General features: G+C 51.1%; 1 protein-coding gene across 1 annotated transcript; it reads right to left on the bottom strand.

Moving 5' to 3' along the window:
• Positions 1-12,862: 12,862 nt before the first annotated feature.
• On the bottom strand, positions 12,863-13,861 carry LOC311514556 (olfactory receptor 52K1-like; the record flags this gene model as incomplete). The annotated part of the gene is made up of 1 exon (XM_084617127.1): positions 12,863-13,861. The coding sequence occupies one exon, from the start codon at positions 13,859-13,861 to the stop codon at positions 12,863-12,865; it is 999 nt and encodes a 332-aa protein (XP_084473253.1).
• Positions 13,862-15,959: the final 2,098 nt, after the last annotated feature.

Raw genomic sequence — 15,959 nt, 5'->3', positions numbered from 1 at the left:
TCCCTGGTCCTTCTCGCATGAACAGAGAGCAACAATACCCGAAGTCCAAAGGTGCAAACAATTTGATGTTTATTGGGGTGAACTTCCAGCAAGCTTAAATCCAAGTTCCTTTTTCCTTATTTTCGAATCCTAACTTACTTCCTGTTTGCCCCGAATTTATATAGTAATATTCTTAGCTATACCTTCACCAATCATTCTACTGAAATTGACCTAACCAATCCTAACATAGTGTAACATGATTATGTAACCAATTATATCCCACCACCTTAATGAGTTTACTCCCAGCAAAACTATACAGCAGACAGGAACAATCCCAGAACCAGACAGAGACCATGCCAATAAACAATAGTAAAGTGGGAACTATAATGACAAAACAATACAGAAGTGAGGATTTCACAACGACATCTATAAAGACATAAGTGTTTTCCAGCTGTGTCTATTGATAAGTGAGTTCTTACCAGACAGAAAACTATCAACCTCAATTTCCTTTTACATCTTCTAGGCTCTTCCCTTTCTCTGGAGGTGATAGATCGGATCCCCTTCCTGACAGCCCCAGATTGACTAGTTTGGGATGTGAGGAGGTGACCGGTCGCTTCCCAGGTTGTGGCTGCCTCTGCTGCTTAGCCAAAGGCCTTGGTCTAAGAACAGGGCCTCAGACTGTCACAGGGAGAAAAGGCCCTTACACCGATTCTTTCTTGTGTACCTCTATTACTAGCTAAATGATAAACCTACACCTCCATTCTTAGAGTCTAGGCCTTTACAGGCAGGCCTGAATATCTATATCCTAATAGACTCAGGAGGTCATCTACTTGAACCCGCTGCTCAAAGCAGGACCAATCCCCAAATAAATCATCCCAGCCAGGGCTTTGTCAAGTCTGACGTTAAAAACCTCTAAGGAAGGAGATTCTACCACCTCCCTAGGTAACGCATTCCAGTGTTTCACCACCTTCCTAGTGAAAAAGTTTTTCCTAATATCCAACCTAAACCTCCCCCACTGCAACTTGAGACCATTACTCCTCGTTCTGTCATCTGCTACCATTGAGAACAGTCTAGAGCCATCCTCTTTGGAACCCCCTTTCAGGTAGTTGAAAGCAGCTATCAAATCCCCCCTCATTCTTCTCTTCTGCAGGCTAAACAATCCCAGCTCCCTCAGCCTCTCCTCATAACTCATGTGTTCCAGTCCCCTAATCATTTTTGTTGCCCTCCGCTGGACGTTTTCCAATTTTTCCACATCCTTCTTGTAGTGTGGGGCCCAAAACTGGACACAGTACTCCAGATGAGGCCTCACCAATGTCGAATAGAGGGGAACGATCATGTCCCTCGATCTGCTGGCTATACCCCTACTTATACATCCCAAAATGCTATTGGCCTTCTTGGCAACAAGGGCACACTGCTGACTCATATCCAGCTTCTCGTCCACTGTCACCCCTAGGTCCTTCTCTGCAGAACTGCTGCCGAGCCATTCGGTCCCTAGTCTGTAGCGGTGCATTGGGTTCTTCCGTCCTAAGTGCAGGACTCTGCACTTGTCCTTGTTGAACCTCATTGGATTTCTTTTGGCCCAATGCTCCAATTTGTCTAGGGCCCTCTGTATCCTATCCCTACCCTCCAGTGTATCATATCCCCCCTTAGTCGCCTCTTTTCCAAGCTGAAAAGTCCCAGTCTTATTAACCTCTCCTCATATGAAAGCTGTTCCATCCCCCTAATGATTTTATTGCCCTTTTTTGAACCTTTTCCAATGCCAATAAATCTTTTTTGAGATGGGGCGACCACATTTGCACGCAGTATTCAAGATGTGGGTGTACCAGGGATTTCTAGAGAGTCAATCTGATATTTTCCGCCTTATTTTCTCTCCCTTTCCTTGTACTCAGTGATTCCCAATAGTCTGTTCGCTTCTTTGACAGCCGCTGCCCATTGAGTGGATGTTTTCAGAGAACTAACCACCATGACCCTTGGATCCCTGCCTTTTCCCCCGCTTCTCCCCCCAAGGCCATGCCCCTGGTACACATCTTCCCTCCAGACCACAGCCCCTGCTCCACCTCCTGCCTCTTTGCCCCACTCCCTTTCTGCCTCTTGCCCCAAATGCCCACTGCTGCTGCTCGCTCTTGTTCTCCCCTCCCCGTCACTCGCTGGGTCACCTCCACCTCCCCGCCCCGCAGTTGGGATCCATCTGCTCCGGGGCTGGGACGGGAGCTGCTGCAGCCTGGCAAGGAGCCCGCAGTGAGTGCAGCGAGGATGCCGCGCTGGGGCCGACAGGCCAGTCGGGATCGGTGCGGGAAGCCAGGAAGCCGTATAAAAGCAGCTGAGGGATGGGAGAAGGGCTGTGTGGCAGGCAGACGAGGTTGTGCATCACACAGCTTGTGAGCCCTGAAGCTCAGCTACAAGGTCCTGAGGGCAGAGACCATTGTGTGGCCCATTTCCTTAGCTTTCAGCTCCCTTGTGTTCCTCCCAGCTGGGGGCCTGTAGAAGGCAGGGTCCCTGCAAAGGGGATGGGCTGGGAGCCCTTTGGCCTGAGCCAGGCCTCGGGAGCAGGGCAAGGGATCAGCTTTGAAGCTGGGAGGACAAGAGCCGAGAGAGGCAGAAGGATCAGCCCCGCATTAGCTGGGAAGACGGGATGCTGGGCAGAGGTGGGATGGCTTCGATAGCTCACAGGGCAGGAGATAAACTGCCCAGCTGACATTAGCCGCCTATTGACACATGTATACGGACACCTTGTCTGGAACTGCAGGGCACGCGTTGCCCAGGGGCTGAAGCTGGACAGGGAAGCTGAGTCTAACGTCTCCTCTACATGACGCTTTTGATCACTACATTTAGAAGCTCTGTAGCTAGGCTGCTAGGCAGCGTTATCCCCGTGTCATGGATGGACTGAGTCCTGCAGAGGTAAAGTGATTCACCCAAGGACACCCAAGGAGTCGGTGGCAGAGCTGAGAAGAGGAACTGGGAGTCCCGACACCGCCACACCCCCAGCACCACTGCTCTGGCCATGAACTGGCATTGCTCCCCTGCCTTGTATTAGACACACTCAGGCTATCTGTGTCTCGTGGTCAGTGGAGCTGCAGTCCTTAAACGGGAGGAATTCATTAAAGAAACTGTGGCCACAAAGCAGGTTTCCACACAGCTCAGTTTTCAGTCCCCTCTTGCTTGTTTACCAGGGACGGCACGTCGCCGGGAACGCTGCACAGCGCGTACAGCCCAACCATGTGCGGCAACGAACCAAGGCCGTGCCGTGTGCAGCTCATTACGGCCCTTGGCTAGCAGAACACGAACCTGGTAAATAGTCACCTTCCCTCCCAGCTCACTGGTCTCTGCTGATGCTTCATCTCCAATTAAATAACTTGGGCCAAATACTCCAGTGATGTCAGTGGGTGACAGTGGGCTATATTCTTGGCTCAAGACACTTCCTTTCATGCTGCCTCAGTTTCTCCATCTGTAAGAGGGGGATACCTCCTGGGAGCAGTGAGCAAGAGTCTGTGAAGCACCTGTCAGCGGTGTCCATGTGTCACCGCGCCTCAGTGGGACACAGCTGAGCTTACCAAAGCCTCTCTAGAAATTGTTGCCGGCACCCAGTGCCGAGAGGCTGAACAACAGCTTGAGTGGTTCGTTACCCGGTGTGCTACACCCAATAATCACAACGGGGTGGAGAAGCAGAAAAGTTTATTTGCAGCTGCAAAAAGGTACAGGGAGAATAAAATCTCAAATCCTGCACAACAGAGCAGGAAGTTACACAGGCTTTTATACATCCTTTTTCCCAGCATACTTATCCAATAGCAAGCTGCCCCAAGTATCCATATAGCCAGCCAATCCAGTTCCCAGCTAGTTCCCTGATTCTCTGTATCATTTGTTAAACTATACATAAAGCTGCTTTATTCAGCATTGTTCTTCCATATCTCCCCTGTTTGGCCTTGCTTAGTTTCAGGCAGTCTGACTCTGCAACATACTGTTGCAGATTCTCAGCATAACTGCTGTGTGTGCCTCCAGGCGGGGGGGCCAAGGACACTTGGGCCTAGCACACAGAGCTGCTGCGAGTGCCTCCAGGCAGGAGGGGGGGGCCAAGGACACCGGGGCCTAGTGCGAGGGGGCTTCATCGACACTCGTGGTCTTCCATCCCCTCGAGTTACCTAGTGGCCATGCCCCAGTGTCCCCAACAACTCCCCCCTTTGAGAACTCTCAACAGCCTTGGCTCTGAGTTTTCTCACTTGGGCTACTTATTTCTTTACAATATGGCTTTGCATAAGCACTTTGTGATAGCCCTGAAGAGAATGACTTATTAACTTTTGCAAAAGGGCCCTGACACATGAGACCGCACAGCATAATACCAGTAATACAAGCAGTACAGGAAAGAGAAATTTCAATAGCAGGCTAAATAAACCACCAAGCCAAGACGACAAACCCCAGCCCGCTATTTGTGTTTTTTAAACAGTAGCTTTAGCCCGAGATCGTCACTAGATGAGGAGTCAGCAGGTTGGACAGTCCACTGTCCTGCTGACGAGAGGGCAGGTACTGCCTTCAGACGAGAGTGATGGATCCAGTTCTTGTGTCCCTTGATCTTTGCCGCTGTATGGGAGACCAGCAGGACGGTATAGGGTCCTTTTCACTTTTCCTGGAGAGGCTCGTCTTTCCAGGTGCGAACAAGAACGGAGTCACCGGCTGTAAGGAGTGAACGGGAGAGTCCAAGGGGAGAGGCTGGGAATCCTTGGTATACCTGTGAAGAGACAAGAGAACAGCAGACAGGGAACACATATACTGTGACAAAAAGCCATTACCCAGCTCCCATTCCCCTGACAGAACCGGGGTGCCATTCATGGGCCATGCCCTTCCAAACATAATTTCAAAGGGACTGAGCCCTAATCTACCCTTTGGGAGAACGCGGATACGGAGTAGGACGAGGGGCAAAGCATCAGGCCATCGCAGTGAGGCTTCTTGGCACACTTTTGAGAGATGCCGTTTAAGGGTCTGATTGGTACGCTCCACTACCCCACTGGCTTGCGGTCTCCAGGGCGTATGGAGTTTCCAGGGGATCTGTAAGGCATGTGAGATGCTTTGAATGATTTTTGACGTGAAGTGTGTCCCATTGTCAGATTCCATCCACAGGGGGAGTCCAAAGCGAGGAACGATCTCCTTAACAAACTTGAGGGCCACTGTCCTGGCAGTGCAATTACGGCATGGGAAGGCTTCTGGCCGTCCGCTGAACCGATCCACTATAACACGGAGATATTTGAACCCTTGGGTCCGGGGAAACTCAGTAAAGTCTATTTGCCACACTTGTCCGGGGCCCGGAGTGGGTTCTAGGGCAGCTGGTGACACAGGATGTCCCGGTCGGGGGTTATTCTTTTGGCAGACTAAGCAGTCCGCTTGTACCTGGGCAGCCAGGGGTCCGAGTCCGGAAGTGATAAAGTATTTCCCCATTAGCTGGATAAGTGCTTCCCTGGCAGCATGAGCATGCAGCACCCCAAAAGCATACTTTGAATCAGTAAAAATGTTGACCCGCTTTCCTTTTGACAGTTCAAGTGCACGGATCAGGGCTATTAGTTCGGCAAGCTGGGCAGAGGTCCCCGCAGGCAAACCTTCAGCTTCCACAGTGTCATGGAGCGTCACAACAGCATAACCCGCCCTCCTTTGCCCATCTATTACAGTACTGCTGCCATCCGTGTACCACTCATAATCTGCATTTGGGAGAGGTACATCCTTTAAATCCGGACGGCTGGAGTACTGGACATCTATGATCTCTAAACAGTCATGTTTCTGTTCCTCTGTTTCTGGCAAGAGAGTAGCTGGGTTAAGGGAGGGGCAAGGCTGTAGGGTGACTTCAGAGTTCTCTAACAGCTTAGCCTGGTACCGAGCAATCCGAGCCTGGGTGAGCCAAAGCCCTCCCTTTGCATCCAATAAGGCTCGGACCATATGGGGAGTATAGATTTGCATAACCCCTCCCAATGTTAGCTTCTCGGCTTCCTCAAGCAATAGGGCAGTAGCTGCGACCGCCCGTAAACATGCCGGCCAAACCTTTGCAACCTGATCCAATTGCTTAGAAAAATAAGCCACGGGACGTCTCCATGCTCCTAACAGCTGTGTAAGCACTCCTAGGGCCACCCCCCTTCGTTCATGTGCATACAACTGAAACGGCTTAGAGAGATCCGGCAGGTCCAGAGCTGGGGCTTCCATCAATTTTCTTTTCAGGATTTTAAATGCCCTGTCAGCCTCTGGGGTCCAATAGAAAGGGTCATGATCTGCTCCTTTTACACAGTCGTACAGGGGTTTAGCCCACAGTCCAAACTCTGGGATCCATATCCTGCAAAAGCCTGCCATACCCAGAAATGCCCTGAGCCGCTCACAATTATTTGGAGAGGAACTTGACAGATAGATTCCTTTCTTTTTTTTCGCTTGAACGCTGACGCTCCCCTTGCCTTAGCTGTAACCTGATCCCTCTCCACCTCAGACCACAGGGTTCTCAGGAGGATATTACAGTCGTCTCAATCGGCTTGTGACTACTGAGGCACCCCTTAAAGACTGAAATAAACCTGCTTGGGTTTGTTGAGAATTCCCCAGCCTGTGTTTTAAAAGCTGCTAAATCTATTGGATTGAATGGCACATGGGTTTAAACGTGCATAGTGGTAGCCTGACGTCCATCTGCCCCTGGGCAAGCCACAACCATCTCGGTAAGCAAAGGATAGAGTCCCACCGAGGGGGCAATCTCTGTAACCCGAGGCATCCTACCCTTATAAGGTGGGAGTGTGGGGGCCGAAGGGGACACCGGCTCTGCCATTACAGTGGGGGTTGGGGTCTGGGGACTAACATTAGCTGCTACCGAACCAGTCGGAGTCAGATTACAGCGCTGTAAAATATCTGGTCAAGTACATAAAGTCAGAAACAAATGCGCATACATATGTTCATTCCATTTACCCATTCACTGACAAAACAAAACTAATTGGAGGATCGTGTTGTAATTAATTGACCCTCCTGGTGGCCACCACTCCTGGTCCTCTAGTTGATATTGAGGCCAGTCAACTGTACAGAATCGTTTTAATTGGCTCTTAGTCATCGGATCCGCACCAAATACCTTCCAGTTTGCTAGAATGCACTCTAGGGGCGTACACCGTGCCCTAACCTCTGAGCTCTGTCCCTGTCCCATACCTACAGGGTAACTCTGGGCGTCCCCAGGTTCCAACAGAGCATATAATCCGGATTTTAAAAGGTTCCTACCTTATCCAAGGGACCGGTTCTTCACCGTGGCCTGCAGCTGCTCCTCCCCCATGTCTAAGGGACCGGTTCTTCACCGCCATCCACAACAGCTTCTCCACTACATGAGTGCGTTGCACCGTTGTGCCCTCTGGGGTCAATCAAATCGCATCTCCTCCGAGGCCCCCGATGAACTCACCGGTGCGCGCTGGGCGTCGGTTCTCGCCACAATCCTCGACCTCCAGGAGGGGTCCGGGCAAGGCTAAATTGCAGCCTCGAGCCCACCCAGGGACGCCAAAAGCTGTTGCCGGCACCCAGTGCCGAGAGGCTGAACAACAGCTTGAGTGGTTCGTTACCCGGTGTGCTACACCCAATAATCACAACGGGGTGGAGAAGCAGAAAAGTTTATTTGCAGCTGCAAAAAGGTACAGGGAGAATAAAATCTCAAATCCTGCACAACAGAGCAGGAAGTTACACAGGCTTTTATACATCCTTTTTCCCAGCATACTTATCCAATAGCAAGCTGCCCCAAGTATCCATCTAGCCAGCCAATCCAGTTCCCAGCTAGTTCCCTGATTCTCTGTATCATTTGTTAAACTATACATAAAGCTGCTTTATTCAGCATTGTTCTTTCATATCTCCCCTGTTTGGCCTTGCTTAGTTTCAGGCAGTCTGACTCTGCAACATATTGTTGCAGATTCTTAGCATAACTGCTGTGTGTGCCTCCAGGCGGGGGGGCCAAGGACACTTGGGTCTAGTACGCAGAGCTGCTGCGAGTGCCTTCAGGCGGGGGGGGGCGCGGCAAGGACACCAGGGCCTAGTGCGAGGGGGCTTCATCGACACTCGTGGTCTTCCATCCCCTCGAGTTACCTAGTGGCCATGCCCCAGTGTTCCCAACAAAATTACACAAGCAGGCTGGGGTCACCAGACCTTGTTCAGAGCTTCCTTGTTGGAAAGCCAGTGCAGAGAAGATGAGATGAGTCCAGGGTCACGTGAGCATATCCCAGGTCCTTACATGCTCTGATGACTCACAGGATCAGCCATTTCCCATATTCTTGCAGAGGCGCCTTTCTTCTGTGGCCCTTTGTGATCACTAAGTGTCCTCAAAGGGCCACCAACGTACCGCCTTAGCCACCTGAGGGGTGCTACCCAGGAACACAACACACAGAATCATAGAACTGGAAGGGACCTCCAGAGGTCATCTAGTCCAGTCCCCTGCCCTCATGGCAGGACCAGCACCACCTAGACCAGCCCTGACAGGCGTGTGTCCAACCTGTTCTTGAAAACCTCCAGCGATGGAGATTCCACAACCTCCCTGGGCAATTTGTTCCAGGGCTTAGCCACCCTGACAGCTAGGAAGTCTTTCCTAATCTCCAGCCTACACCTCCCTTGCTGCAATTTAAGCCCATGGCTTCTCGTCCTGGCCGCAGAGGTGAAGGTGTAAGATACCCGTAGATTGTCAGTAATGACTTCAGACACAAAGCTGATACATGCATAGAAACAGGATAATCATACTTGGCAAAAATGGCCGTATTCAGTCCTACAGCACCACACCAGGGTCTCCTCCCAGGACGCTGCTACAGCTTCTCGCCTCCGAAGGAAGGGGCGTTGCCCGGGTTCGAGCAGGGCAAGCAGCTGGGACACTGGAGCCGCTGGAGGACGGGTAGAGAGCAGATAAAAACCTGTTTTGCCCCAGGGAGCCTGCTCCTTGTACAAAGAGAAGAGGGGAAAGTTTTTGAAAGTGAGAGGTGAGTGTCCAGGAACTTGGCTTTTTCCTCCAAGCGTCACCAGCCAGCCCCCCTGGCTTTGACCAACCGTAACTTGTGCTTGACTAAAGCATCGTCCAGAAAGGCGGCCAGGGCTAGATCCACAAACGCAATTCGGCGCCGCTGCCTTCCTCAAACCCGGCTCATCTGCTGCCGGACCCTGCAGGAGCCTCAGCTTCCGCCAGGAGCCTGCACGAAGCAACCCGAGGGCTGACGCTGCTCCTCCGCTCGCCGGCACCGAGTCTGCGGGGGCTCCAGGGCTGGCATGCTCATGGGAAAAATACCAGCTGCTTAGCACCTCTGGGCAGCCCTGTTCCCCTCACTTCCCCCGGCGCTTCTCACCCACCGGCAGCCCTGCCAAGCAAATCCTCCCCGTGCCTCCCACCCACCCCAGGAGGTGCTGCGAGGGAGGGGGAGGAGTGGGGATGGGGTGCACTTGAGGGAAGGGGCAGAAAGATGCAGGAAAGAGACAGGACGGGGCTGGGGCATGCGGGAGCGATGGAGTGCAGGTGGGGGCTGGGGTGGAGTGGGGTTGAGCACTCCCCGGATAGAGGAACTCAGCTCTAATGTCACAGCGAACGAGCTGCGGGGAGTCTTCGCTCAGGCCTCAATTCTGGTGGGATTCTCCAGCGAGGTGGAAGGATCAGGCCCTTTTCCTGCATGCAGAGCAGAGACCCCATGCCAGGGAGGGGCCCTGGGACAGACGTCATCCGGCAGCTCTAGCCCTTGTCGCCAGTGGGAATGTTACAGTGTCTGATGACCCTGGATGGACCTAGGGCAGAACGGGGCAGCTCCCGGGAACCCCTGGGGGCCAGTCGTACCTGGGGCAGCTCCTGGGGACCCCTGGGCGCCAGTCGTACCTGGGGCAGCTCCTGGGGACCCCCTGGGACCAGGCCATACCTGGGGTACGACAGGGTCAGTCATGGAGATCTCCGGGGCCTGGACGTACTGAAAGGATCAGACTCTTTTCCTGTAGCCATAGGATACGGCCTCTAGCTATGATGTAAGGCCTAAAAGCCTACGGCCTTTGTCTGCAGCCACATTGAAAGGTGAACACGGCGCCCCTGTTGGGTTCGGACAGGAGAATTTGTTCTGTCTCATTCCAGTGCTTAAAAACCCAGGTGCTCTGCACCAGACAAATACCCCCAGTGAGCCAGGTGAGCAGGCAGAGAGTTCAGCTATTGCAATCAGGCTCCTTCTTCCAGCCATTCCTCTGCATCCCACCCAACGAACAGCCCCGGCCAGAGTGGGAGTCCATCTCCCTCTTGGCATGCCAGAGAGACCGTGGTTGCAGTAAAGAAGTCAGGACTCCTGGGTTCTGTCTGTCATCCCGCCACTCAATCTCTGTGAGACCTTGGCTAAGTCACCTCTCCCCATGCCTCAGTTTACCTATCTGTACACTGAGGATACGTTCACAGGACTTTCCTTTGCTAGGTGTTTTCAGGATCCTTCAGTGAAAGGTGCTGCACAGTCTGATGATCGTTACTGATGAGAATGACTGATCTCTGGTCCCTTAGCGACAGCCCCGTGTGTCTGCAGAGAGTGATTGTGTCTCCCCTCAGCCATCTGTCTCCAGATCTGTCTGTCTACTCTCTACCCCTCCACCCTGCGCATTTACAGGGTATCAGACCCCATGGAGACACAGGTCTTATCCCCAGTTTTCTTCCTAATCGAGTATAATTTTTAAATATACACAAATGCACAGAGCAGCCAATTCCTCTGTGACTCAGCACAGAGCCCCAGAGTTCTCACTTCCCTTTGGGAAGGTCCCTTAATTATTGTTTTCTCATAACGCTGGATAAATAGCGCAGAAGCGCAGCCGGGGAAGAGAGACATTGGCGAGTGTGTCTCAAGTCACCGGCCTGTTTCCACTCAGATGCCACGTCTCCGCCCGAAGCTGAGCGAACCCCCCGGGGTTCACAGAGCTGTGTTATAAACGGTGCGCACCCCAGTGTCGGCCCTCGGCGTGGGACGCTGCTGCAGATGCTGGGCTGAGAGCGGTGTGGGGCACGGCTACCGGAGGGGGATGCCCAGGGAAGACACTTCCCTCTCAGGATTCACAGGTACCCTCTCCTGCTGGGGAGCTCACCTGCTCGACAGACCCAATGCAACGTGGGCGTGATGGGTCAGAGAATGGGTCTGGGCTCCTTTCCGCTCTGCACAGCCCGTAAAAATGGCAGTTGTGGGGGGCTTGTCTCCTTCACCTTTGCTCTGCACTGCAGCATGCCCCGAACATAGCTCTGGTCCCACAAGCGCCGTGACAACCGCCCGTGGAATTGGAATGCCGACGTGAAACACGACCTCCTACGTGGAATCCAACCCCAATACATGTTTCATCCTTGCCACTTTATTAGTCTTTATTTTTCATATTCCATTCTATAAATACCACTGCACTGCCCCTCGGTACAAGGAGCATGAGCGAAGAGTTCAGGAAAAGCCCAGAGATATCAGGCTCCAGAGAGTTCATACAATCTAAGGGGAGTGAATAGGGTTAAAACATCTCCTCAAAGTGCAGTGGCAATCAAGCAAACAAACAGAATGTTGGGAATCATAAAGAAAGGGAGAGATTATAGGACAGAAAATATCATGTTGCCTCTATATTAATCCCTGGTAGGCCCACACCTTGAATGCTGTGTGCAGAAAGGAACGGAGAAGGGCAACGGAAATGATTAGGGGTATGGGACAGCTTCATATGAGGAGAGATTAATAAGACTGGGACTTTTCAGCTTGGAAAAGAGACAACTAAGGGGGGATATGACAGAGGTCTCTCAAATCCTGAGAGGTATGGAGAAGGTAAACAAGGAAATGTTATTTACGCCTTCTTAGAACATACGAACTAGGGGTCACCCAATAGAATTAGTCTGAAGCAGATTTAAAACAAACAAAAGGAAGTATTTCCTCACAGTCAACCTGTGGAACTCTTTGCCACAGGATGTTGTGAAGGCCAAAACTATAACATGGATCCAATAAGAACTAGATAACTTCATGGGGGATATATAGGTCAATCAATAGCTATTATCCAGGATTGGCAGGGACGGTGTCCCTAGCCTCTGTTTGCCAGAAGCTGGGAGTGGGTGACAGGGGATGGATCACTTGGTAATTCCCTGTTCTGTTCATTCCCTCTGGGGTACCTGGCATTGGCCACTGTCGGGAGACAGGACACTGGGTTAGATGGACCATTGGTCTGACCCAGTAGGGCCATTCTGATGTTCTCATAGATACCCCAGATGTATCTGCCCCCCCAACTCCCGCTGTAATGCACTAGACCCCACTCCCCTCCCAGAGCTGAGATAGAACCCAGGAGTCCTGATGAGGTCTCTCTCTCTGCAGAGTAGTAACAAAGTAAGAATATACATGAATATTTTAAACCTAACCAGTGTCCATTAAGTGACTTGGCACAAGATGTCTGAACATGTTAGTATCAGAGCTGAGAGGGTCTAATATTTATTTAAGTTTCTTTCTTTTACATCAGAATTAGACACAGTGCTCCCGTCAGCTAATTGCTAAGTTATCTGCCAACAAACTAGAGTTTTCAAGACCTTAAGTTCCCCTTGGAATCCTGGTTAAAGTTGCCACCCCCAACAAAATCTGAAAATGCTCCCTTGTAGCTGTGGTGAGGGGAGGGAGGTGGATATGATCCATCAAGTGACAGGGGGAGGGGAATAGAGGAGCAAGCGACAGAGGCAGGGAGCCTTGGGGGGAAGAGGCAAAGCAGGATCGGGACCTTGGCAGAAGAGGTGGGGTAAGGGTGGATACATAGACCTATTCCCCAGTTTGTCACACTGACACAGCACAGTAAGGTCAGGAAAGCATTTACTGCCTTTTTGACTGTCCGGCAAGTGATTCAGGGAAGAGGGCCCAGCACCATGTCACCAGCCAGCTCTGCAGGAAGCTGGGTCTGAGAGCCAGAGCACCAGGAGAAAACTTTAGGTTCCTTTAGGAGTAAGTAGCTGGAGCAACCTGTCCCGGATCTGTTTGGTCCTCACCCCGTAGATGATGGGGTGCAGCATGGGGGGCATTAGAAGGTACGCATTGGCCATGAGAACATGGAAATGTACCGCCACATTGTTACCAAACCGGTGCATGAGGGAGGAGAAGAGAGCTGGGATGTAAGAGGTTAAAATGACAAATAGGTGGGAGCCGCAGGTCCCAAAAGTCTTGAGCCGGGCGTCCTTTGTGGGGAGACTGAAGATGGCCCTGAGAATCTGGATATACGACACAGCAATAAAAAACACATCCAGACCTGTCACCAAGAATGCCACAGAGAGGCTGTAGTAATTACTGATGTGGGTGTCGGCACAGGCCAGCTTCACCACAGCCATGTGCTCGCAGTACGTGTTGGGGATGATGGTGGTTCTGCAGTATGGCCACTGTCTTCTCAGAAAGGGATAGGGCAGTATGAGCATGCCACCACGCAGCACCACGGCCAGGCCAATCTTGCCCACCACAAAGTTTGTCAGGATGGTGGAATGTCTCAGGGGATGGCAGATGGCCACATAGCGGTCCAAAGCCATGGCCACTAGGATCCCAGAGTCCATCACTAAGAAGCTATGAATGAAGTACATCTGGGTGAGGCAGGCACTGAAATCGATCTCCCTGGAATTGAACCAGAAGATGCTCAGCATTTTGGGCAGGGTGGATGTGGACACGACCAGGTCGCTGACAGCCAGCATGCAGAGGAAATAGTACATGGGCCCATGGAGGCTCGGCTCCGTCTTCACAATGACCAGGATGGTGAAGTTCCCCAAGATGGCTATGATGTACATGGTGCAGAAGGGGATGGAGATCCAGACGTGGTCCATCTCCAGGCCAGGAATGCCCAGCAGGATGAAGGTGGAGGGGTTGGTGAAGTCGGTTGTGTTGGAATCAGACATGGAGTAGGGGAGAAGGTGTCCAACTCTGAGGCAGAACGGTGTCTCCTGCATGTACCGTACGTTCCCCCAACTTCCTGTGTGTGCCCAGGGTCCAGGGTGATGGTCGGAGGACAAATGCCTGAGTGGAGAGAGAATGTTAGTTTGAGACACTACATGCGCTACTGGGGGCTGTTCTCATGGGGAAGCAGATCGGTCGCTCTTGACACACTGAAAAACGACATTTTCATTAGTCAGATAAATGAATTATGAACAACTGACCCTACTAATGCCAATTCCATGGTTGATGGTGCTCCATGAGTCAATAATTCTACATGCCCTGTTGTGGGGACCCTTAATAAGCACCAGCAGGAAACACGAGAGTGGATACTAGTTATCCATCATTGTTGCTTAATGCAATGAAAGCCAGGCTACAGAGTCCATGCTGTAGGGAGTCCCCATTCAACCGGTTACTCAAAATCTGAGCACGTAAAAAAACCCCAAACCTTTGCCAAGACATGTGCCAGGGAGAAACATCCCAACTAGGACACACCTCAGGGAAAAGACCTGGGCATCAATGAAAGCAGGTCAACAAAACACCTGCTTGTTCACAGTAGTGGCCAAATCAAAGACAATGTTTGGATGCCTAAGAAATGGGATGGAGAATTAGGAAGTGGAGAACTTTGGCTCAAAACCGAGTTCAGTGGCAAAGTGAAGGCAGCAGTTATGTGGGGGAAAGCAACAGATACAAATGGGTAAAAAGGGAAAATAGGAAGCAGGCAACACAAATGGGAAGTTATGAAAACTGATAAGGAACGATAAAGACATCAGGGGAAACTCCATGCTTGGCAGGACTAAGGATAATAAAAAGGGGGTTATTAAGTATATTAAGAACAAAAGAAATCCTAGGAAAGGTTTAAGCCAATTCCTAGAGGGAGAAAGGAAACTTCTTAATGTTGCAGAAAACATAGATGTGTTGAAGAAATAGGTTTGTTCTGCACTGGGAAAGAGGCAGTAGGAGGTACTCCTATCACATGAGGTGATGGAATAGTCTCCAGTCCATTAGCAGCCAAGGAGGATGTTTAACAGCCTCCACAGTAGAACCGTAGAGTTACGAACACCAGAGCTACAAACTGACCGATCGCCCACACACCTCATTCGGGAGTAGAAGTACACGACCTGTCAGCAGCAGGGCCAAAACAAAAGGGCACATACAGGACAGTTCTGTGTTAAATGAAAAGTATTAAAAAAAAAGCGGGGGGGGGGATTTAAAAAAAAAAGATTTGACAAGGTCAGGAAACACTGGAAAAGCTGGTCTGGGATTAGTTCAAAAAAAGTCAAGGAATATAATTAATGCCCGTCACCAACATGGTTTATGGAAATCAGGTCTTGTCAAATAAAACCAATTTCATCCTTCAAGGAGAGTGCAGGTTTGGCTGATCAAGGGAACTGCATAGATGCAATTAACTTCAATTTCTCTGAGACATTGGATTCAGCGTGGAAAACACTCATATGAAAAATGAAAGTCTGCAATGTCAGTAGAGCACCTGTAAAGTGGATTAAAAACTGGCGTTGTCCTTGGGGTGAACGGGGGTGTTTTTAGCAGGGTTCTAAGCCCGATGCTATTGAATATTTTCATCACTGATCTGGAAGGAAATAGAAAATCGCTGCAGAAAAACTTTGCAGACAACCCAAAGATTGGCAGAGTGGTTCCACTGAGGAGGCCAGGGCAGGCACACCGGCTGATGCTACTCTGAAACCTGTTTTAATACTGTCACATGAAAAATTATTCCCTCACAACAGGCAATGCAGGCCCGACCCACAGACTAGGGCACCGTATTATGGACGCAGGGACCCTGTAACGAGGCTGGTTCTAGCGGGACCCAGCTGAGGTTGCCCATTCAGGACAAATTGCTCAAAGCAGGGCAGTTACAGCCCCAGGCTGGGGTTTCTGTGCACACCAAGGCAAACCCAACCAGCCAGACAGAGAAGACTTTGGTTTTACCCCACTGGCTAACCACAAGTCACACAAGCAACTCCCTTAGACACTCCAATTTCCCAGTATCACCACCAGGGCCACTCGTTATGGGGACAGATGGTTATGAAAACCAATACCCCAGTAAAAGGAAAAAGATTTTCTCGATCCCAAAGGACCAAGCTCCAGACCCAGGTC

This window comes from Lepidochelys olivacea (assembly GCF_965140295.1).
Source record: "Lepidochelys olivacea isolate rLepOli2 genome assembly, chromosome: 1".
In the NCBI taxonomy this organism is placed as follows: domain Eukaryota; kingdom Metazoa; phylum Chordata; order Testudines; family Cheloniidae; genus Lepidochelys; species Lepidochelys olivacea.
The sequence above is the reverse complement of the archived record's forward strand: the minus strand, read 5'-3'. Positions and strand labels throughout refer to the sequence as shown.